Here is a 25,127-nt window from a genome sequence, read left to right as displayed (position 1 = left end):
ATGGCATCACTTAGTCAAGAGTGGAGCATTCACAGCGGTGTAGCACTGCAAATGAAGTATTGAGAATATGGGATAGTGGGGCAAAATATAACGCAAATTTACTAACTATAACCTGTTTTTGTTATTCATAGGTATCAGCAAAAAAAATACCAGAATAATTTGGTTCCATTCAGGCATCCCCCTACGTTGATATGAAAAGCACAGTTAAGCAACTGAAGCGGAACACAGTAGCAATTAATGAAATAAAAAGTTGGAAATGCATTTTGGCCCCACGTCTGGTGCAAAATGCGGCAGTCCAGTGGGGAAATAAGGTACCCTTCCTAGTATTAGACAGTTCAGCGAATGTGCATGAAGTACTCTTTGTGGGCCTCAGCGCAATAATTATCAGCCCATTACCATGATAAACACTGCATCCAGAAAAAGCCATGCATTCACGTTCCATAACTTGCTACAGACTAGGCAGTTCCACAGCTAGGCTTTGCATAGAACTGCGTTACGGGATTCTGTTTTGTTTGTTTACCGCTTTTCGACATCCTTTTCTGGCTTATTGTCCCAGCTGTTTCTCTTTTGCCGCCTTTGCTTGCGAACTGACGCGCGGTTTGGTTCAATTTACGGAAGCGGAGCGAAAGGTTTTGAGTGTGTTTGGTGGTAATAACGAGCAGAGCTTCCTGCATTTTTAACGCGTTCCAGGAGTTATTACCCGCTCTTGCTCGGATAATCGTTCTTAGGTTGTAAAGAAACTTTGTGCATTTTCTTGCTCTTATATTTCCGCACTTTCTTTGTTACGCTATTCTACGGTACGTCTCTCAAGGGAGACCTGAATGTTAAGCGGTGTCATGCGCCACCAGCAGATGGCTTCTGCGTGCTGAGCAGTGTGTTGTCGTACCACCAGGTGGTGCGCGGGAGAGCGCTTGTTTTTCATTTTGTTTTTTTTTGCGACGTTCGGCAGTCAGTCATAATGAACGGTGTGACGTCATTGAGGCTGCGTCTCATCCCTCCTCGCACGGCACGTCGCTTTCGGAACTTTTTACGCCGCGACACTGTGTGTATGCCTCATGTACAGTCAAGCCAGCGTTGGCGCCTAGAACACATTCTTAATTCTCGGATCCCGGAGTCTACGCTACTCCGCCAAAGCCTCCAAAACGGTGGCAACCCGTTGTGTTTGGGGAGGATGTCGCGAATTGGTATTTTTTTATTATTATTATTATTATTCTTACAGGAGAGAAGATTTCTGATGCCAGGTTTCTCAGGGATAAATATGTCTTTTGCTGCCAGACGGAGGTGAGCGAAACCAGAAATAACAATATAGTCAATCATTAGTAGGTCAATAACTGCATGCAGTTGTCGTCATTGTCTTTTGAATTTTTTGCTTTCGCTGGGCAAAAACATTATGGAAATCAGTATCCTGAACAGGCATGCTGCCAACTACACTACGGCGTCGGGAAGACTCTAACCTAGGGCGTAAATTTTAAACTGACTGGCCTGAGAGATGTTCGAACCTAAATTAAATCTAGCCTTAAATTAAACCTAGCATTAAACATTAAATTAAACCTTAAATTAGGCCTACACTTCATTTCTTTTGAGAGCAGGCAAAGAATCACCGTTTTTAAACTTAAATATAACCCGAAATTATATATCTCTCAAATCCGACTAGACTAAACAGAAGCTGCGCTTAGCATTGATGATGATGATGATCTCCTCTGGCACTCAATTCGTTCCACTTCGTCTTCTGCGCCATCATCTGAGGCCAGCCTCGAGCCCTCACGTTCTATGCGTGCCAGCGAGTAAAGCCAGGATAGAACACCTCATCCTTTGTTCTCGGCGCTGCTGCTGCTTCTATTCCAGCCATGTTGGCGACCATTTACAATCCGTCTCATCGCGGCAACATCTTCATGGTATTCGTCTTCGGTGCGCTGCTGTACCTCTACCACCACGACATTCAACGGCTCCCGTTCCAGTTGCGGAGAAGACTGACCGATGTGCTGGCCTTCAAGGACAGCAACTGCACTGGAATGCGCGTCATCAAAGCCTGCGGTAAAGGAGAACTCGTCAAGGTATTGTTCGTCGTGGACACAACCCTGAAAAACAAGTCCAACCGGCGATTTGCACGTAACGCGTACGCCAAGCGTAGCTTCGCCAGGCCGATCCACTGGCTTACCGTGTTCCGCATGTTGGGCAACGTCACCGACCAGAAGGGCGAGCTGGCGCCCAAGGCTCGATCCGAATGCCGGGCTTTCGGAGACATCGTCGTCCACAGGAATGAAAGCACAGGAGAACTGTTGGATTTGGAAGTGGGCAAAAACTCTTCCAGTTACCTCCAGTTCGTGCCCTGGATCCTGGATAACTGTCCCCACGTCGACCTTGTGGTCTTCATGCAAGACAATGTCATACCGAACCCATTCTACCTGCCCAACTACAGGGTGATGCACATGGACCACAGACCGCAGGTGATCCACTGTCATAGCACGGGTGGCTTACCGACTTCTCTGTGCCATACGAGTTCTGTGGTGATGGTGAAGAAGCCGGGGCTCTACCTATTCGCCAGCAAAGCGTCGGTGATGGCGGACATGTTCCTTCTATCCGGTCTGGAGGCGGCGGACGTGGGAAGCTACCTGTCCGTCAATGACGACATGACTATGCTCTACACCTCCGGCGCAGTGGTGTTCTACGCGTTCCCAGAGGATCTGAATGTGACTATGAAGTCGCTCTGGGAAGAGGTGATGAGTGCTCCTCAGAACAGCCCCGACTACCTGAGGCTTTGAGGAAAGTGCTCGGAGTTGTTTTTCCGCTAATAATGCTCATTGGATTGACCGGAAAGGAAGCTTATTAGTTTTTGTAATCTGGATTGTCTGTAGCTTTGATCATAGGCTTTTGCATGACATTGTACATTTCATAAGACAGCCTTTCTTTATCCACCCGTCCTCATCTGTCGGGCGGTATTTTCAGACCTTCTTTTCGTTGGTTAGCCTCGAATAGCTGGCGAAAAATAGATACTGTTCATGTGGAAGTATGGCTGTATATTTTCTTGAGTCATCAGGCTCCCTAGCATAGTAGTATTCTCGTTTAACTTCACACATTTTACACATGCATTGCCCAGCAGTCTACGGGCTCATTGAAAAAACTCCAGGCGATTCGGAACAAAACATATCGCGGTGGTTACAATGCCGTGAACATACAAGCAAACGCACATGACACTTAAACTAGCTTTCTACTGTAATGGCTTGCCCACTGCGAGTTTAACGAGAAGATAAATACGTTTTACCAGCTTAAGCGCGGCTGACCGTTGAAACCGCCTACTAGGTACTGTGGTCGCCAGCGCTAAGGAGTGCAAGCCGATCACGGCGGTACGAAAACAATACTTACATAGAAATGCATTTATTGCTTCTACAACAACAATGCGGGCTAGCAGGAAAACATGCTAAGGAATCGAGGTCGTCCGACTCACCAGCAAGGCTACCAGCCAGTGTTCAACCTCTCCGGGCAGGGGAGATATTTCGAGGCAGGACAGGATGAGCCTGCGAGGTAAGTTCCTACGGGGCTTCGCACCTCTAGCGGAGAGCGGTGCCCGCGCTGAAACGTCCGTGCGGTTCCCGTGGCCGGAGAGGCTTGTCTTCGCAGCGCACAGCAGCATCCACACCATATATACATGGCGATGAGCGCAGGCACCCCAACCCCTTGATAGTTGAGCAGCTATCAAGGGGGTGGGGTGCCTTGATAGTTGGACACCCACAACCAAGGAGACAGAAAAGGGGCGAATCCTCACACGGCAAAGAACAGAACAACGCGCCAGTGGCGATAGGAACAAGCGCGTTCGGCAGTCATCAATGAAAATGAACATCGCCGCTCTGAGCAGCGCCTAATTTACAGCCGAGCAAGCAACCATTAAAAAGCTTTAAGTCATTAATAACCCCTCTCTTAATATTGAGTGGCCCAATACTTCACAACAAAAAAATAAATAAACAGAATACAGACAAAGCTACACAGTGCGAAAGCACGGATTTGTGTTACGTAGAACGCGACGATGAGCGGGCACTGCCACAGACAACGCGCACAAACATTGAACGATTTTGTTCGTGGTCAGTAACCATAGGATTAGTGCTTCATCATCACCATCAGCCTGACTACACCCACTGTGTCCCCCGCAAACTTCTTAATCTCGTCCGCCCACCTAACTTTGTGCCGCCCTCCTGCCCTGCCGAAGCCCACTTCTTCCTCTTGATTTCGACTAGGACGTCATTAACCCACGTTTGTTCCCTCACAAACTCCGCCCGCTTATTGTTATTGCTTATGCACTAAAAATATGCTTCATACGCAGCACCCCATTTCTGGTCATGCTCGGCGTAACTGGAATGCGGTCACTCCGTAAGGAATAAATTTGCATTCCAGTTCCCCTGTTCGACGAAGGATCTTGTATGGGCAGAAATAGCAGTAGAAATTTTTTAGAGCGAAAAGCTCTACTCCTCCCATGCTGAGCCTGAAGGTCATCTGGCTCTTAGATTTGACCTCTAACGGGAGGCGCGCCGCATGTGCAAAATCGCGCGTGGCAGGAGCTTCGATCTTCATCTTCACCTTCATCACCACAACTGCGCGCTTAGCAGTTACGTCCGGTAGATTCCGTAAAGACGTTCGTCTGCTACCGTGATTTCCAGAGTATCGACAGCCACACAGTTACCAAAAATTCGGTCTAATAGTTTCTCGCGCCCTTAGAGAGTGTCCAAATTAAGTGAACAGTGTCAAAGACTTCATGCCCCCCCCCCCCCAAAAAAAAAAAAAAAATTCTGATTTTCCGCACAAGCAAAGAATGCCCATACATTCAATACAACGAGCTATGCGTGTACCCCCACTCGTGCCATGTTGATGATGATGATGTTGACAGAATTGGCAGCGCCCCCTGAGGATGACTTTGCTCGCGAATAGTTGTGCACGTGATTGGGGCAAGACAGCCAAGCGAAAACTTCGCAGCGCAGGTGATATCAAGGAAGGGAATTATTTTAGGCAAGTTTGCAACTCAGTTTCATCAGTTCGTTTCATCAGTTCGTTTCATCAGTTTCATCAGTTTCATCAGTTTCATCAGCTTTCATCCGCAGAATGTGGCAGCAGGAGCTGTATTTATCATTTATTACCATTTTTTTTTCAACAGTTGCCACAGTTCTTTCATGTATATTGTTCTTGTTTGTTCTGCCTGAACTTGGGCACATTTGATTAAAATGTTCCTTGAAGACTTTTGAGCATTCATTAGAACTACTATAAGATCTACTGTAAGAATATAAGGTTATAATTCATTATAAGATTATTTGTAGACGATTGCGTCATTTACAGGGAGATACATGGACCTTCGGACGTCGCCACCTTACAGTCAGACCTTAAGGAACTTGCTAATTGGTGCGAAGGCTGGCAGATGGAAATACTAAACGTTGCTGAGACAAAGTCTACGGTTTACCACTGTACATCTAATGCAATAGTCAAGGATTACTCTATAAACAGTCTAAATATTGAAACGGTCAGCATTCATAAATACTTAGGTGTCCACATATCAAGCAACCTCACTTGGCAACATCACATTGACGCAGTCGCTAGCAAAGCATTTCACTGACTCTGTTTCATTAAACACAATTTACATCACTCTAGCGCATCTGCAAGATTTCTGGCATACAAAACATGTGTTCGTCCCAAAACAGAATATGCTTCACTAATCTGGAATCCCCATTAGGCGTATTTAGTCAATAAATTAGAATCTCTTTAAAATAAAGCTGCCCATTCGTTACGTCACAGAAAATTATGCACGCACATCTAGTGTTACGGAAATAAAAAGATTGCTAACTTTGTTTTTTGGAAGAAAGAAAACGGTTTTCTCTTTTGTCAAGTTTCCATCGGTATTATCACATACCGTTGTTGTTCTCCGCAACTGATATCACACCTGCTCATCACATTTTTCCACACCTAGACCACAACTTCAAAGTCCAGCCCATATTTGCTCACACTAACTTCACCATTCCCCGCTCTTCATAGCTATTCGTCACTGGAACAAACTTCCAGAAAGCATTGCGTCACTACAAGCCACGATCAATTTTGTTTGTGAACTGAAGGTTTTTTTAGAGCGCAGCTCTTTGGCGTCCGTTCCTGGGTTTCGCGTCGTCGTCGGCGTCGGCGTCGGCGTCGGCGTCGGCCTCGTAACCAGCTCCGCCCCCAATGTCATGCTTTTCAATTGGTCGAAATGCTCGTGACGTCACAGTGCGCGAATTTCAAATGGGGCCAATTGTACTTTGGCTAGTAACCATGCAACAATCAAAGGGATCGTATAGTGATGCTGCAACTAAGTTGGTCTGAGTTTAGTTAATTGCTTAATTAATCAATTAGCCCTGAATTAATATAGAGGAGAATGAAGAGGTCACAAGAAAAGAAAAGAAAGACGCGCGCCGCAGCGACAACAGCGTCCGCGGAAGGAGACGCTGCTGAAAAAAAAACATTAAGTACGAAGCCGCGTTCCCACCACCACCACCACGCACTTCCCCACTCAGTAAGACGTTGCTCGTTTCATATACGTTGTGTCGAACATCCTAGACAGTTCCAACAATTGACAGGTTAATGACAGAACACGATGGATAGAAATGCAATAATGTAAATATGAAATAGCCTAATTAACCTTTCTAGTTAGACCGCATAAATCTATAAAACCGAGAACGAAATTGGTCGAGTTTGGGAATCGAACCAGGGTCTCCGGAGTGCGATACGAGCACGCTAGCCACTCCGTAATGCCAGCTGAATGGTTTGGAATGAACAAAGGCGCGTCTAGCTAATACGGCGTCTTCGTTCACTCCCATCTTCCCCCTTCCCCTTACGGCGAGGTGCAGGTGCCCACCCAGATATGCGAGAGAGATACATTTCCTTTCCTCAAAAAATAAATTTACCGTCCAGCAAGGCGTACAGCCGAATTGGCGATGGCGTTCTGTGGACTCCCTGGCAGCGTTGCAAGACGCTGTCGCGTTCCACTCTTACAGGCGAAGCTTAACATGTTAACCACACATCAGTAACACACGCAGACAGCCAATGGACGCGTCATTCGCTGGCAGCACTTGATTCATCATTCACAACCACATTCTTAACGTACGCTCCCTTGCCGCACATGCCAAGGACGTACACCACGATCACATTCTGCGCCATTCCTCTGTACTTTGCTTTGCTGAAACCCGGATAGATCCCGAAGAGCCTCTCGAAATCATAGATTTCCTATACTGCTGTGGTGCTCGCAGAGACCACAACAGAGCGGCGGGAGTCGCTATCTACTTGCGCACAGGTCTCTCTGCAATACCAGTCGAAATGTTTGGCACGTCACATGAACTTGGCGAACTGTGCGCCGCAAAGTTGCCCAACGGCTTGCTGGTAGTAGCTGCCTACTTCGCCCCTACCGCACTCACGAAAGACGTCGTGCACTTCCTGCAACTCGCATTAACCGTCCATCGATCCACACCGATGTTAGTAGTGGGGGACTTTAATGTTGACATAAAGACAAACAGCAATTTCCTAACACTTATGCGGGAGAACATCCCGTTCCTCTCGCTCGTAACGCGTCCCACGGCTGTGACAACCTCGCGAGGCACTTGTATAGATCTCGTCTTTGAGAATCAAGCATTGGTGTACCAAGTCGAACATATATCAGTCTATTTCGCCGACCACAAAGCTTCATTCATGACTGTCAAGAACTGTTAGTGGAATCTTTGTTAAAGGAATACGTGTGAAAAATAAAAAAAAAACTCTGTGATAGCGCATACATGTGTTGCTCGATTTCTTTGCCTCAATCTATCGAAAAGGTGAAACAGCTTTTTGCTGCGCTCAAATTTCGCATTAGGAAGTAACGTAATCGTCGGTAAATTTTTTTATATGTGAAGCATCTGCCGCATTGTTTGTTTTCATTATTTGTGTTGATTATTGCTTTTATTCATGCCTTCTAGTCTTCCCCCCCCCCTATGTAATGCCTCCCTCAAGCCTTTAGGGTATGTGAATAAATAAAAACTTCTCAATGCAACAGTGTAGTCACTGGTGTTTTTACATGACCGATTCAAGTTGATTTTATTTTGCACCGCAGTATTACATCATTACATCCAAGCAGGATGGTAACAAATAATAAAATATGTAGACCTAAGCTTACAGGCTTAGTGCATTAATCAGAGAAAGCTGTTCTAGATTTTGGTTTAACCATTTAGTCCTGCATTATTCGGCCATGGAATCTACATCGGCAGCCTTAAGAGGGAGCCTAGCCGTGATCTTGCAAATCAGTGAAATCTGGCTAAGCCTACTAGACTACTCAAGGCCTCTCCGCTTGCTCCGTGACGTCACGCTAGTTGTCTGTCCTCTGCTGGCAGCTGTGAGGGCTTGCCGGTAAGGATGGGAATGCTCAGAAAAGAACAGAGAACTTCGGGAAAAAACTGTTTTTCTCGTTTTCTCCCAAGGCTTGAAAATCGGCAAAAAAAAACCAGGCACTGTCTGGTGCCAATCAGCAGAAATCTCTTGAAGATTCATGTGCTGAACAATAAAACCTTGCTAAACGGTTGTGTCAAAACAATTGCAGAAAAGGTCGCAACTAGCGTGCCATTCTTCATTTGTTGTGCTTAGTTTTAGTAGCAATCAGCTATGACACCTACTGATTCATGGTGACACACAGCGCAAAAAGATGAACTCTGTTTTGTGCTCTATGTCACCATGCATCTGTACCGACTAGCCCAGTTGAACGTCATGCTGAATTATTGAGACACATTAGTACGGTGTGTTCTTGTATTGCCCCTTTTGCATTGCATTCGTTGTGAGCGAGAACCTAACACCGTGAGCACTGCTGGGCTGTACTATTTTGCACTGTCTCATTTTGAATATGGCAAGGTGGGTATACATGGCAATATTTCGGAAGTGAATTTTTACCGCAGCTACAGGTAACATTCTGATCAATGTAGTCGCTGTGTACCGGCTATTTATGCGTAAATGAAATTTACGTCTTCACAAGAGAGAAAGAAGATAGGGTTACATCTGGCATTGGCAACAATATAGCGTTTTTTAATTTTTAGTGTATGCTTCATGCTGCTGATTGCCGAGCATGGTGATATTAGGTGCAAAAAGTGCTATTGGCAGCATCAATTTCAAACTGCCGTATTATGTGCCTTTGAAGATATTGCGTCGAGTGGGAAGCAATTATCACCACATCTCTCAGGTCAATCAGTTCCAAAAAACATATGCCGAAATGCAACATACAAAGAATGATATTCAGGGGTTCGAAATTTCCGAAAACCTCCACTACGGCGTCCCTCGTAGCCCGAGTCGCTTTGGGACATGGAGGAAAAAAAACTAAGGAGGAAGCATGACGTCACGCGGCCAGCGTTCGCAAGCCGAGTGTTTTGAAGTCGTTTTCTCCCTCAGTTTTTCGCTCTCCGAGCCGGTCCTTTATGTTTTGATTCCGGTATGTTTTAGTGCGCGCGTATGCGCGACCCGCGGCGCGGGCGTCTACAGCAAGGAAGTTGATCTACAGATAGTCTGCCGCGCTAATCGGCGCATGCGCGCGTGCAGCGGGGCTAGACTACCGAACGCTATCACGTGGAGTGATCACGGGGGGGGGGGGGGACACTGTCTTTTTTTTGCTATATCTTTACTTGTTAAGACGAGGCTTCAAGGTTGTCGCCGGACGCTCCCTCCTCAGTTTTTTTTCCTCCATGCTTTGGGACGTGAAACCCCCATAAACCAATCAGCAGCGCCACAGAGTTCAGGAATCTCCGCCCGCTCGTTCCTCTGGTGGGTGCGAGATGGCGCTACCGGTACCAGCCTCTACGAAACGTTTGGTTCACCGTCGCTGCAGACGATGTGGATTACCGATTAATTCTGACCGAATCACGTTAGTCAGATCCCAATGTGTACAACCACGAGATGCAGGCCTGAGAATCTTGAAGCATGAACACGAGGAAGCCGAACGGAATGAACTGTACAACAGTCTCAACCGCGGAGGCTCAGTGGTTATGGCGCTCGGCTACTGTCCCGAAAGACGCGAGTTCGATCCCGGCCGCGGGGGTCGAATTTCGGTGGAGGCGCAATTCTTGAGGCTCGTGTAATATGCGATGTCAGCGCACGTCAAAGAATCCCAGGTGGTCGAAATTTCATGAGTCCTTCACTACGGCGTCCCTCATATCCATGCTTTGGGACGTTAAACGCCCATAAAAAACGAAGTAAAAGCACGCCAAGTACGTACATTCACTTTTGTGCGGTCCGTGCCGGTGATGGCCTGCGACAGGTAAGGCTGACGTCAGTTAATCGTGCATTGCTGTTTTGGTTTTAACGCTCGGTGCCACAGGTATCGTTTGGACCGGAAATCACCGCGGAGTATTTTTTTACTACTACTTTAAGGTCTTGCGGCTGACGCTGTAAGTGAACGGTAGAATGCAGGGCTATATGGTTGAACCAGAGCTATAACACCTTTCGTTGCAAAAGAGAAGCATCGGCATCACTAGGCACAGTCAAGTTCTGATCAAACCCTATCCTGCTTGGCCCACGCGAGCTCCTCGAAGCGCAGTAGCGGTTTTTGGCCCCATGGAGTTGAGGGCTGCTACCTTAATTATGCACAAGACGCATTCAAATGGAAACTAAAATTTACATGCTTGGAAAGAGTTTGGAATTATTAACTTGCCCCTTGTAATGCAGCAAATCAAACAGGATATTCAATTTGCAATTCGAAAATTTCGCATATTTGCACACCTGCAATGTTGTTTTATGAAGCTGTACGGTTTTAAAGTAACTTGTTTTGCAGCTTGTTCTCCAGAATTCAACTGTCGACTGCAGGTGTGCAAATATGCGAAATTTTCGAATTGCAAATTGAATATCCTGTTTGATTTGCTGAATTACAAAAGGGCAGTTAATTCCAAACTTTCGTTTTCAAATATTTTCCAGTTTATTCGTACGAAGTGGCACCAGTTTTTCGAGGAGAGAGAGAAAACTTAATCTATTATGACAATTCATTATTAAGGACAGGAAATGGCGCAATATCTGTCTCACATCTCGGTGGACACCTGAACCGCGCCGTAAGGGAAGGGATGAAGGAGGAGTGAGCCAAGGAAGGGAGAAAGCAGTGAAGCATAACAAAGAAATTCGGGGCACGCCCCTGGGTCCCCGCACGAACGTACTGCACTCGGTTCATAACTGGCAGCCCGGCAAGTGGCGATGGTCTGCACGGCCGGGTCCCCCGGGCGCAGCAAGGTCTCCCGGTCCTCTCAGGTTCTCTATAGGGTGGCTAGAAATTCTCTAGAACCCGTGGGGGAAGGTCTGCGGGGCAAAGGGAGAGGATGTGGAAGGAAGAAGCGAAAGGTTCTGGGCATAGGGTGCAGACAGGAGTGGGGAAGAGGGTTGACAGTGAGCTAGGGTAAGGGGTGAGGGGAGAGTGTGTGTCTGTCAGTACTCTGCGTCAGAGTGTTGACTTAAGACGTCAGATTCCACAATGGCCGTCCTCCCCCGCGTTATTCCAACTTTCGAGAGCACCCTAGATCGGAAATGAGAAACCAAAGCTTTGCCGACAAAAAGCAAAATCGTGAGACGGAGTATCCCGCGATTCGTACCCGACCGCGGCGGCCGCGTTTCGATGGAGGCGAAACGCAAAATGCGCCCGTGTGCTGTGCGATGTCGGTGCACGTTAATAATCCCCTGGGAATTGTTTCGGACCCCTCCAGTACGACACTTCTTCCTTTCACGCGACAGCGTATACAGCTCTTTCAGTCGAAAAGCCCTCGGCGTAATAGTAGTGGTTGGCACCGCGTGTCAGGAATAATGGGGTGCTTCGTAAAAATTGTCGCAGAATGTTCCGGATAGTGTACGATTCAGCATTTCGTGCAGCATAAACTTACTTGTTCAGTTACAGCCTAGCTCGTGACAGGGATTCGGACCGGCGACCACTAATCGGGGGCTGCGTAAAAAAAATCGTATCATGCGCGGTTCGGGTGTCCACCAAGATGAGTAAGACTTTTACTGCGTCATTTCGAACCAATTTTGGGTTAATAAAATTGAAAAGTTATTTTTGCACGAAAGTAAATAACATAGTAACTCTCAAATATCTCGATGGACACCCGAATCGCGCCATAAACTGGTTTTTGGGGAAAGGAAATGGCGCGATATCTGTCTCACACATCTCGGCGGACACCGGAACCGCGCCGTAATGAAAGTGATAAAGGTGGTAGTCAAAGAAGAAAGAAAGAGACGCCGTAGTGGAGGTCTCCGGAATAATTTCGACCACCTGGGGATCTTTATCGTGCCTTTACGGCCTTTACGGGCGAGTGTCCACATTGTGGGGAAGTGTTTGCGGGCACGTATCACATGGTGTCAGCATGCCCTGCCAATCCTGCTTTCCCACCTCACCCCACCCGAGAGGACTGGGCGGCTGCCCTGCTCGGCTGCTCAACTCTCCAGGACCAACGAGCCCTGGTGACAAGAGCCCGGGCCGCCGCGGAGGCCACAGGGGTCCCGGACTAGGGATCCCTCCTAGTGATTGTGAGGGCCGGGCCCTTCAGGCACGGTTCAAGCAACACCTCTTGTACATAGTATAAATAAATCTTTTACACCACCACCACCACCATAGAAATGCGGCCGCCGCGGTCGGGTTTGCACCCGGGTACTCCGGCTCGATAGACGAGCGCCTTAACCACTGAGACACCACGGCGGGTAACCGCGACAATGGATGGAATAAAGGAGGGAGTGAAAGAAGAAAGAAAGAGGTGATGAAACGGAGGTCTGCGGAATAATTTCCACCACCTGGGGATCTTTAAGAGAGTGAGAAAACTTTATTTACACAGGAATTCGGGGCACGCCCCAGGGTCCCCGCACGGCCCCACTGCACTCAAGTGTTTATGTTCCTGAGGTCCATAACACTGGCAGCCCGGCCGGTGGCGATGGTCTGCACGGCCGGGTCCTCCGAGCGCAGCAGGGTCTCCCAGTCCTCCCAGGTCTTGAGGTTCTCTAGGTCCCGCGGGGGGGGGGGGGGGGGGGGGGGGGGTCCGCCGGGCAGAGGGAAAGGATGTGGAGGGAAGAGGCGAAGGGTTCTGGGCATAGAGTGCATGCCGGAGTGGGGAAGGAGGGATGATAGTGGGCTAGGTTAAGGGGTGAAGGGAGAGTGTGTGTCTGTATTCTGCGCCAGAGTGTTGCGTGTTTGTTATCTAGGGAGGGGTGGGGCGGGGGGTAGAACTGGCGTAAGGCTCTGTATGCCTGGGTCAGCTCACTGAATGAGTACAGGCGGCGTACTCGTATGCAGGCGAAGAGAACACGGAGCTGGACAAGCCTTTCCAACTCCACGACCTCCGGGCAGCCTTAAGCAAAATGAAGCGGGGCACTGCGCCCGGGCGCGACAAGGTTACGGTCAAGCTCTTGGCCAACCTTCCCGACGCAGCCTACGCCGCGCTCCTCAAATACATCAATAGCATTTGGGACGGAGAGACTCCTCTCCCTCTCGATTGGAAATCGGCTCTCGTGACCTTTATTCCGAAGGCCGGCAAGCCTATTGATGTGGAGAACCTTCGCCCCATCTCCCTCACGTCTTGTGTCGGCAAGCTGATGGAGACGATGGTGCGCGACAGACTCTCCGATTTTCTCGAAACACAGCACACTTTCGCGGACACAATGTTCGGTTTTCGCCCTCACAAGTCTGCACAGGATATACTTCTGCAGCTTCACCACGACATCTTAGATCCTGTCGAATGTCCCCACAACGACAAGGTGGTCCTGGCCTTGGATCTTAAAGGCGCATTCGACAACGTCAAACACGAAGTAATCCTGGACCACCTCAGTAACACCAACTGTGGCCACAAAACATTCAACTACATAAAACAATTTCTTACAGACCATCAAGCCTACATACGCATACAAGATGCGGAACACGGGCCATACACCATCGGCTCGAGGGGAACACCTCAAGGCGCGGTCCTGTCTCCCCTCCTCTTCAATTTGGCAATGCTTCATCTTCCCTCCAAATTGTCCTCTTTGCCCGGGATACATCACGCTCTTTATGCGGATGACATTACAATCTGGGCCACGCAAGGTAACCTGGGCCACATGGAATCCTGCCTGCAAGCAGCGGCGACCCTAGTCGACGACTACGCGGCCTACTGCGGACTCCAGTGCGCCCCATCTAAATCAGAATTTGTGCACATACGTCCCTCCCCTCGGGACACAACTCCGCTTTGCATCAGTCTCCCCTCGGGACCGATCCGGGAGTCCAAGGAGATCCGCGTCCTTGGTCTCTTCATACACCACCAACGCAGAGTCGACACCACCCTAGCCAAACTTCGCACGGTGGGAGACCAGGTGGGCCGCATGGTCCGCCGGGTGTCCAACAAGCGGGGCGGATTACGAAGCAAGGATGCACTGCGGCTTGCCCATGCTTTCGTAAGGAGTAGAATCCTCTACTCAACCCCCTACTTGCACCTGCGCAAACATGATGATGACCAACTGGAGGTCATCCACCGGAAAGTCATCAAGCGGGCTCTCGACCTCCCGGTCACCACGTCCAACCAGCGACTTCTGGCCTTGGGCGTGGTAAACACATTCCGGGAGCTTCGAGAAGCCCACTTAGTTAACCAATACACGCGTCTTGCACAGACCACGTCCGGTCGCCGCCTCTTGGACCGGCTACACATCAAACATGACTACCATATTGAGGAAAGGGAGAGAGTGCCAGAACCCTGGAGACGCGCCCTCCGGGTCCGACCCCTTCCCCGCAACATGTCCAGAGAAGACCCTGTGATATCTTCCACATGGTGTGGGCATGTACTCAAAATCCTCACCTCCCCCCTTCCCCTACCCCTTCCAGAGAGGCATGGGAGACTGCCCTTCTCAACTGCTCCTCGCTTGAGTCCCAAAGGGCTCTGGTGAAACGGGCTAGAGACGGGGCATTGTCATGCGGTGTCCCGGACTAGGGACGCCGACCATGTAGCGTGGCCACTCTGTGGCTCCCAAACTCTATTCCAGTAATTAAAAGTTTTCACCACCACCACCCACACCACAGGGTGTGGTACACGGCCGCAGTCGTACACAACACAAACACAGTCAACGTGCTCATCTTTCAAAGCCTACAGCGCAACACACGCGGAGGAGATTGCCATTGCTCTTGCTCTCACTACTCCCAAGTCGAAACGCATCATCACCGACTCGCGAGGGGCCTGTCGGAACTATGAGTTGGGCTGGGCTCCCCCGCTTGCCTGGCGCATATTGGAATATAGCTGCCGATGCGAAGATCCAACTCCACGCAACCTGATTTGGGCCCCCGGTCACCAGGGCCTCCAGGGAAACGAACAGGCCGATCAGGCCGCCCGCGCACTCTCTCCCCGGGCTATCTCCCTGTCCTTGGGCGCCTACTCCCAATCAGACAATCTGGCCCTTACATTCAAACACATCACCGATTACTACAAGGAGGAGCACCGGCGCTACCCGGCCCCTTGTAAGGGACTGGATCGCGCTGACGAGCGCCTCCTCATCAAAATTCTTACTAACACTGTACTGTGCCCGGCGGTACTGAAACATTTCAACGCATCCTTTGATGGCACGTGCCAGTTCTGTGGGGAGGTAGCTGCCACCTTCCACATGGTTTGGGCGTGTCAATCAAACCCATCTATCCCCCCCAACCCCAACCCCACCAGAGAGGACTGGGAGGCGGCCCTGCTCGGCTGTCAGGACCTAAAGACCCAAAAGGCCTTGGTTCACCGGACGCGGGCGGTGTTGCTTGCCAATGGGGCCCCGGAATAGGGGCTCCACCTAGTATTGTTAGGGGAAAGGGCCAATAGGGCCTACCCCAATCACCTCTCTGTAAATATTTATTGCATTATAAATGTTTTTCACCACCACCACCACCACCTTCGTGAATCCCCGATCCGAGGCCACCTGAGCCTGGTTTAAAGAACCTCGGGCTAAAAGGTTGGCGGCCTCGTTTCCGGGATGCCCGGAGTGCGCGGGCACTTTTATTTTGCGTTTCGCCTCCAGCGAAGCGCGGCCGGGTTCGAGCCCGGGTACAACAAAAAGAAAATTTTCAGCCCTTCGCGGTGGGTGTTTCTTTGAGCCACCGCGAAACGGCGCTTCTGGCGAGAAAAAAAAAACACTTCGAGAAAATTGCGATAAATATGATAACAACCCGGGTCGTGAACTCAATCCTAGCGTTACAAAGGAATAGAAAAGCGCGAAACCAGGCAAATGGGAAGTAGTACACGAACACAAGCTTGTGCCGCAGTGAAGACAAAGAAAATGCTTGTTTTCTCCGGATTCGTCTTGGATGCAGCAGAGCACTTGAATGCTGTCTAAGGCAGCAGAATTACGCGTAATTATGTTAATTAATTCACGACGAAGGCGCTGTTGAAGCTCGTGAAACGCACACCATGTAGCAGACGGTCACAAAAAAAATGGCTGAGGCTTAACTTGGTTAAGCCTGGAGAATGCGAAGCATCATCGTGTCGCGTAATTTGGAGGCGCACAACCACAGCGACGGCGCGAGGTGGGCCCCCGTTTCTCCACTGTCGTGACGTCATCAAGTCACGTGGTGCGACATCATGTATCACGTGATTTGGAGGCGCACAACCACAGCGACGGCGCGAGGTGGGCCCCCGTTTCTCCACTGTCGTGACATCATCGTGTCACGTGGTGTGACGTCATGTATCACGTGATTTGGAGGCGCACAACCACAGCGACGGCGCGAGGTGGGCCCCCGTTTCTCCACTGCCGCGACGTCATCGTGTCACGTGGTGTGACGTCATGTATAACGTGATTTGGAGGCGCACAACCACAACGACGGCGCGAGGTGGGCCCTCGTTTCTCTACTGTCGTGACGTCATCGTGTCACGTGGTGTGACGTCATGTATCACGTGATTTGGAGGCGCATAACGGTGAAGGGCTGAAGTGGTGGCTAAAGTAGTATGTTTCGCATAAAAAATTGGCAGTGGCTTAGCTCTGGTTAAGCCTGGATATACAAGCGAAAAGCTGCAGTTATGCTTTGTTTGACGTCATGGCTGTCGCAGTTCGCGCACAATTCACCGGAAGCACCACGATAGCGGTAGGCAAGCGCGTTATGTAGCCCTCCTTCGGCATTCTTGTTTGTTGTTTGTTTTATGGGGTTTAACGTCCCAAATGCATGCGTAGTAACTGTGGTAAACAGTAGTAACTGTGGTAAACACGCAAATGCCACGAAAGGTCAAACGGTGGCGAGGAGGCGAGCGCGCAGTAGTAGCGGCGGTGAGGAGGCGGCGCACATGCGCAGTAGCGCGCGCCTGCGCCGAAAAGTCAGGCGGTGGAGTCGCGGCGGCGGTTGCGGCGGCGGCCGCTCCGACCACCTGCGCCTCTTCTGTGACGTCACTAGGTTCTGCGCACGTGCAGCTGTGGCTAATTCTGATCACGGAGCATACGCCAGACAGGGTGTTGACTAGCCTAGTGAAGCTTTTCGCTTAAAAGAAATTGGAGTCTATTACGTTACTTCCTAATGCAAAATTTGAGCGTAGCTCATCACCGGAGCCCCTTCGGAGCATTCTAATGTGGAATAAACGTGGCTTCAATCAGTCAGCTCTTTCAGCTTCTCGATAGATTGAGGCAAAGAATTAGAGCAAGGCATGTATGTACAATTACAGACAACTTGTTAATTTTCACACATATTCCTTCGTCGAAAAACACTCCACTAACAGTTCTTGATTGTCTTTAAGGAAGCTTCGTGGTCAGAGAAATAGAAGGATATATGATCGAATTGCTGCACCCATGCCTGTTTCTCAAAGACGAGGTCTGTGCAAGTATTTCGCGAGGTTGTCACAGCCGTGGGAGGTTGGTTGGTTGGTAAACATTTATTAAAACAGTCAAGGGGCCGAAGGCCCAGATCTAGGGGTCGGCCAAGACTCCTTGGAATCTGGCAGCCTCTAGAGCGAGACCGATGAGCGTTCGTTGGTCGTCTAGGGTAGAGCTGCGTAGACGAGCCTCCCAGGTATGTTGTGTGGGTGTTGGCATGTGTTGTCGTGGACAAGCGCAGACCATATGAAGGAGGTCTGCGTGGATATTGCAGTGTTTACACATCGGCATATACCGTTCAGGAAATATATTATGGAATCTTTTGGGATTGGGGAAAGTGTCCGTCTGGAGTTGGCGCCATGTGACGGCCTCTGTCTTTGTAAGTTCTTGGTGCGGACCTGGATAGAGTTGGCGAGAAAGACGATAGTGCTGGAGCAGATCGCGTGAAGTGATTATGGTGTCTTTCCTGACCAAGGCGGGCATGTTGGGGGCGGGGTGATTGGCGGGGTGATTAGCTGCTCGGAAAGTGAGCCCTCGAGCTAGCTCATGTGCTCCCTCATTACCCTTCAGACCCACGTGGGCTGGAGCCCATATCAATAGGGTCACGTGTTTAGGAGGATTTGATACGAGTACGCGAAACGCTTCGACTGAAATACGGCCATGAGTAAAATTAAGAATGGCGCGCTGTGAGTCACTTATGACTACTCTAGCTTTAGAAGTGGAGAGCGCGAGAGCAATAGCTACTTCCTCCGCTGTAGTGATATGTGAAGTGCGTACGGAGCAGGAGGCATGAAGAGTCATGTTCTCATCTGTTGCAACCGCTGTTGCAGCAGTCCGAGTAGGATGGTCTGCCGCGTCTGTGTAAAGCACGTCAAGTCGGCCAGCATATCGCTGCTGGAGTGACGCGGCCCGAGCTTCTCTGCGAGCTTCCCCCCGAAGACCTTGCTGTGGGACTTTTAGAGCGCAGCTCTTTGGCGTCCGTTCCTGGGTTTCGCGTCGTCGTCGTCGTCGGCGTTGTCGTCGGCGTCGGCCTCGTAACCAGCTCCGCCCCCCTTTCATCCGCAGGTGGAGTTGACTCACTATCGGCGTCAGCGGCATCAGTCAGTCGCTGCTATCTCTTCCCTCCTCCCTTTATCGTGTTGTCCGCTTGCTGCGCGCGCTTCTGCCCCCATCGTTTGCCGCTGGGTGTACACGCCGCCCCCCTCCCCCCTCTTCCTGCGAGTCTCCGGTTGTCAAAGCGCCGGCTCGAACTTAATTCCTTTCTTCGCTCCTCCTCCAATGCAACCCCTGTGCGGTGGCAATCAGAGAGCCAGATCGGTGGCGGCGGATCTGTATATGTGCACCGCCCGAGCCGAAATTGCCGCTGCCGTTCGCCCTGTGCGGTGGCAATTAGAGAGCCAGATCGGTGGCGGCGGATCTGTATATGTGCACCGCCCGAGCCGAAATTGCCGCTGCCGTTCGCCACTGCGAAATTATCTGCCAGTTCTTTCTGAGCCATGAGCGAGACGACCGATGGAAGTCCTCCGTCTGCTAAAAAAAAAATTCTGTGATAGCGCATACATGTGTTGCTCGGTTTCTTTGCCTCAATCTATCGAAAAGGTGAAATAGCTTATTTGCTGCGCTCAAATTTCGCATTAGGAAGTAACGTAATCGTCGGTAATTTTTGTGTGTAAAACTATGTTAAATGACTGTTTGTGCCAAACTGTATGCGGGGCAAGAGCCACCGTCAGGCGTTCCGCCTTTTGCTCTTGCTCCTCTTTCTGTATCAGAAAGGAAACAAATAAATCAAATCAAATCAAATCAAAATCTTGATGATGAGTTGGATGCATGTTGCGGGGGAGAGGGAGAGTGTTGATGCTGGCCCTGATGGCAGGTGGGAGATTGACCACCGAGGATGGCGGACGGAAGGGAGTGATGCGAAGTCGTTCGAGGATAGAGCGGCCTGCGGAAGTTAGGGAGAGGCGTTGGCGCTGGGCCAGGAGTGCCGCCTCAATGAGCTCGTCAACCGTGTTGGAGACACCAAGGGCGAGGAGCTTGTCGTTGGGAGTAGAGAGAGGAAGACCAAGGGCTGTTTTGACGCCGCTGCGGATAAGGCAATCCAGGCGATGCTTCTCCGTGAGCGTGAGACGTAAATACGTCACCTGCTCCTCGCGGATGCGCAGCTTGGCCTTTCCAGAGCTCCGCGAAATGGCTCCGCGACTAGCGTAGTGTTTCCTTCGCAACAAAAAGAGAGAGAGAGAGAGAGAGAAAACTTTATTTACAGAGGAATTCGGGGCACGCCCCAGGGTCCCCGCACGACCCCACTGCACTCAAGTGTTTAGGTTCCGAAGGTCCATAACACTGGCACACGGCCGGTGGCGATGGTCTGTACGGCCGGGTCCTCCGAGCGCAGCAGGGTCTCCCAGTCCTCCCAGGTCTTGAGGTTCTCTAGGTCCCGCGGGGGAGGGTCCGCCAGGCAGAGGGAAAGGATGTGGAGGGAAGAAGCGAAGGGTTCTGGGCATAGGGCGCAAGCAGGAGTGGGGAAGGAGGGATGATAGTGGGTTAGGGTAAGGGGCGAGGGGAGAGTATGCGTTTGCAATCTGCGCCAGAGTGTTGCGTGTCTGTTATCTTTTGAGGGGTGGGGCGGGGGGTAGAGCTGGCGAGAGGCTCTGTATGCCTGGGTCAGCTCACTGAATGAGTGCATGCGATCCTTCGTGAATCCCCGATCCGAGGCCACCTGAGCCCGGTTTAAAGAACCTCGGGCTAAAAGGTTGGCGGCCTCGTTTCCGGGATTCCCGGAGTGCGCGGGCACCCATATCAGCTCCACTTGGCGGGGCGGGGGGGCATCGGGCGAGTCCAGTATGCGAAAAGCAGGAACATGGACTCGGCCTCGAGCAAAATTTAGAATCGCAGTTTTAGAATCGCTTAAAATGTACCGGGCTTCCGTGCGGGTTATAGCAAGGGGAATGGCGGCTTCCTCTGCAGCCTCTGGGGACGTGTCTGGAGGGAGAGGTAGTGTGAGGAGGGCGGATAAAGAGGAATCCACCACAGCTGCTGTCGCTTCATCACCCGCGCAGGCAGCGTCCACCCACACGGCGTCCGGCTGGGGGCCGTACGCTCGATGGAGTGCCTTCGCACGGGCTCTGCGGCGCTGCTCATTGTGGGACGGGTGCATATTCCTCGGGAGCGGCCTGATGAGGAGCTCTCGGTGAAGGGATCGTGGGATGGCGAGGAGGGTTGGGTCGTTGGCCGGTATTATGATTCCGAGGGTGTCCAGGATATACCGACCTGTGGAGGTTTGTGTGAGCCTGATATATTGGGCCTGTCGGTGGGCCTCCACCAGTTCCCAGATCGTATTGTGGACATAGGTCGCGCTCCTTCATGCCTCTATGACGTCCAGAAACCCTGCGGATGAGGTGCGATATCGCGCCTACAACCTGCTTGAGTTTCTTGAGGGTGGTGGTGTTTTTGCCATCGTTCTGGATGTGCAGGCCCAATACACGGAGGGTTCCAACCTCAGGTACCGGGTCACCATTCAGTTCAATGGCAATGGGGGAGCGGGGGCAGCGGTGGTTCTTAGGCCGGATGAGGAAGAGTTCGGACTTCTCTGGGGAGCAAGACAGTCCGATGGTCCGTGCGTAATTTTGGGTGAGGGTGGCTGCTTCCTGTAAGGTGTTCTCTATGTCTCCGTCACTGCCGTGAGTGGTCCACAGGGTGATATCGTCGGCATAAAGAGTGTGCTTCAGGTGGGGAATAGTGGCCAATTTTCGGGCAAGGGGGATGAGGGTAATGTTAAAGAGAAAGGGGGAAAGGACGGACCCTTGAGGGGTGCCGATACTCTGAAGAGTGTAGGAGGGGGAAGACAGAGGGCCGAAGTGTATCTCAGCTGTGCGGTCAGTGAGGAATACTTGAATGTAGGCATACGTGCGCACACCCACATTCAAGGGGGATAGAGCAGTCATGATCGCCTGATGTTCAATGCGATCAAAAGCTTTGGAGAGATCCAAAGCTAAGACTGCCTTGGTGTGACCCGGAAGAAGCGGGTCGAAAATGTCGTGTGACAGTTGCAGCATAGCGTCCTGTGCGGATAGATGGGGGCGAAATCCTACCATGCTATGCGGGTAAAGATTGTTGTCCGCCATGTGACTTGTGAGCCTCGCTAACACAACATGCTCTAAGAGCTTCCCAAGGCATGAGGTTAGCGAAATAGGGCGAAGGTTTTGAAGTGTAAGTGGTTTGTTGGGTTTAGGTATGAATATTACCTTCGCGTGGCGCCAGGACTGCGGGAGGTTACCCTCCCTCCAGCACTGGTTGAAGTATTTCGTAATGTGGGTGATCGATTGATCATCCAGATTACGGAGCATGGAGTTTGTGATTTGGTCTGCACCAGGTGCGGAGTTGGCGCGGAGAGTCAGGAGGGCCGCTCTGACTTCCGTCTCCGTGATGTCGGTGTCGAGTGTTGGATTTGCTTGTCCTGTGTAGTGCGGTGGAGGTATGGGGCCGCATGGACACTTGGGGGTACCGGTAGCAGAGGCTGCGCCCTCCTGGCGTCGGGTTGTTGAAAGGACGTCCTTGGAGCGGGCAGGCACACTAGAATGTGCGTCCAGTCCCTTGGGTCGTAGTCGTTGGGGTTAAGAACCTCTCCCTGCACCTGCACCTCCATGATGGCGTTGGTGGCGGAAGCGTCCGTCGGAGTAGGCCTAGCTCCCAGCGGAGCGAGGCCTCGCTCAGGCGGAGAGGTCACAGAGAAGAAAGGGCCGTGGGTGCCCGAAAAATGGCGTAGGCAGGCCAAAAATTGATGGCGTGCAGCGCTCACATTCGCAGATCCGTGGGTGGTGAAATTTTGGCATGATGCTGGCGATTGGCGAATGCCGCTGTCTTTGTGCGGAGCCGATGTGGGGTGCGTCTGTACTACACGGCCCCCTAGCGGCCAATCTTCGCAACAAAAACAAACTCGCAAAATTCCGCAATAGTAGGAACGTCGCCCTACGCGTCCGAAAGGACCGTCCACCGGTCAACGCTTTTGAAGCGAAAAGCTTCACTAGGCTAGTCAACACTGAGGCTGGCGTGGGCCCCGTCGTCAGAAAAAGCCACAGGTGCGCATGCGCGAACTGCGTGACGTCACGGTGGATACCCGAACCACGCCGTAAGGGAAGGAAAACGAAAAGAAAATTGGTTTTAAGTAAAGAAAACGACGCCTGTCTCTCTCATATCTCGGTGGATACCTTGAACCGCGCCGTAAGGGCCTTAAGTCAAGTGAAATGAAATGAAAAATTTTGTTAAGGAAAGGAAATGCCTGTCTCTCATATCTTGGTGTACACCCGAAAGGAATGCACACCACAGTACATGTCTCTAAAGCAACCTTCTAAGACAGCACCGTATTCACTACACGCGCGGCTCCTCCTCCGCCTTACCGCAGCTTTTAGTTTCGAGATATCCAGGCTTAACCTTAGCTAAGCCACAGCCAATTTTTTTTTGATGACCATCTGCTACATGGTGCGCTAAGAGCTTCAATAGCGCTTTCTTCGCGGATTAACTAACAAGACTGCGCGTAATTCTGCTGCCTTCGTGACAGCATTAAAGTGCTCTGCTGATCCTGGGTGTATTCCGAGGAAACGTGCATTTTCGTAGTCTTCACTGCGGCACAAGCGTGTGTTACTTTACTGCTTTTCTCTAAGTCGAACTTCTCTTCTCATTCATTGACCTGTAATTCTCCCATTGGTGTGGTGTTGTATAAGGATGACACGCAAAATCGTGAAGCAATTACACTTTTTTTGATGTGTTAGTTTGTTGAAGTTTGTGTCAGGACGTGTGAACTGCGCCTTTGAGTGCTGCATTCCATTTTTTTGTTTTGTTTTTAGCAGCTTTGCGTTGTTGTTAGCCTTTGGGTGCTACCGTGCATATTGTGTATAGGCCATATGTAGTGTATTGTGTATAGTGTATAGGCCAGATTTGTGTATCTGCAGTACCTATCTGTTTTAGAGCGCAGCTCTTTGGCGTCCGTTCCTGGGTTTCGCGTCGTCGTCGTCATCGGCGTTGTCGTCGGCGTCGGCCTCGTAACCAGCTCCGCCCCCCTTTCATCCGCAGCTGGGGTTGACTCACTATCGGCGTCAGCGGCATCAGTCAGTCGCTGCTATCTCTTACCTCCTCCCTTTATCGTGTTGTCCGCTTGCTGCGCGCGCTTCTGCCCCCATCGTTTGCCGCTGGGTGTACACGCCGCCCCCCTCCCCCCTCTTCCTGCGAGTCTCCGGTTGTCAAAGCGCCGGCTCGAACTTAATTCCTTTCTTCGCTCCTCCTCCAATGCAACCCCTGTGCGGTGGCAATCAGAGAGCCAGATCGGTGGCGGCGGATCTGTATATGTGCACCGCCCGAGCCGAAATTGCCGCTGCCGTTCGCCCTGTGCGGTGGCAATCAGAGAGCCAGATCGGTGGCGGCGGATCTGTATATGTGCACCGCCCGAGCCGAAATTGCCGCTGCCGTTCGCCACTGCGAAATTATCTGCCAGTTCTTTCTGAGCCATGAGCGAGACGACCGATGGAAGTCCTCCGTCTGCTAAAAAAAAAAAATTCTGTGATAGCGCATACATGTGTTGCTCGATTTCTTTGCCTCAATCTATCGAAAAGGTGAAACAGCTTATTTGCTGCGCTCAAATTTCGCATTAGGAAGTAACGTAATCGTCGGTAATTTTTTATCAGTGCTTTTGTATCAACCCCTTCCAAGTGGGGGGGGGGGGGGGAGAGCGCTCTGACGGTACACAATAAACCTCTTTGCGTGTGTTATATTTATCGCAATTCTTTCTCGAACTGTTTTGAAAAGAACTGCCCACCACGAAGGGCTCAAAATTTTCTTTTCGTACAGAAAGCGGGACTTCGGGCATCAGTGCAAGCGGAACATGAAAATTTGACATTCAGATGACCTTGAGCTTCGAAAGCAAAGGAGAGGCGCGCAACTGGCCCCCTGGGACAGTGGTCACCTCAGTCGGACCACGCACACCGTTACCTCATATGGGCCCCTGCTCATCAGGGGTTGGCAGGAAACGAGGCAGCAGACGCAGCCGCCCGCGCGCTCTCTCACCGGGCTGTTTTCTCCTCCTCGACCGATCAGGAACCCGATTTTAATCCGGTCTATACATTCAAAGGTATTACAACATATTATCAAAATTGTCATCGCCTTTACCCTAGCCCATGTAAAGGCCTGAAGAAGGCGGATGAGCGGCTCCTTCTCCGCCTTCTCACCAATACATTGCTGTGCCCGGCAGCGCTAAAACATTTTGACCCCTCCTTTAGCGGCAGCTGCCCACACTGTAGTGCAGTGTCTTCTGACACCTATCACATGGTGTGGGCCTGCCCCTCCAACCCCGCTATTCCCCCCATCCCCAACCCAACCCGGGA

The 25,127-nt window shown here is 50.9% G+C and overlaps 1 protein-coding gene across 1 annotated transcript; it reads left to right on the top strand.

Annotated features, from left to right (window-relative positions):
• Positions 1–1,847: 1,847 nt before the first annotated feature.
• LOC149366954 (uncharacterized) lies at positions 1,848–2,762 on the top strand. The gene has a single exon (XM_089566175.1). The coding sequence runs from the start codon at positions 1,848–1,850 to the stop codon at positions 2,760–2,762; it is 915 nt and encodes a 304-aa protein (XP_089422301.1).
• The last annotated feature ends 22,365 nt before the right edge of the window (positions 2,763–25,127 follow it).

The sequence above is a fragment of the Amblyomma mixtum genome, chromosome 1 (genome assembly GCF_055824585.1).
Source record: "Amblyomma mixtum isolate Tamu chromosome 1, ASM5582458v1, whole genome shotgun sequence".
Taxonomy (NCBI): Eukaryota; Metazoa; Arthropoda; class Arachnida; order Ixodida; family Ixodidae; genus Amblyomma; species Amblyomma mixtum.
The sequence above is the reverse complement of the archived record's forward strand: the minus strand, read 5'-3'. Positions and strand labels throughout refer to the sequence as shown.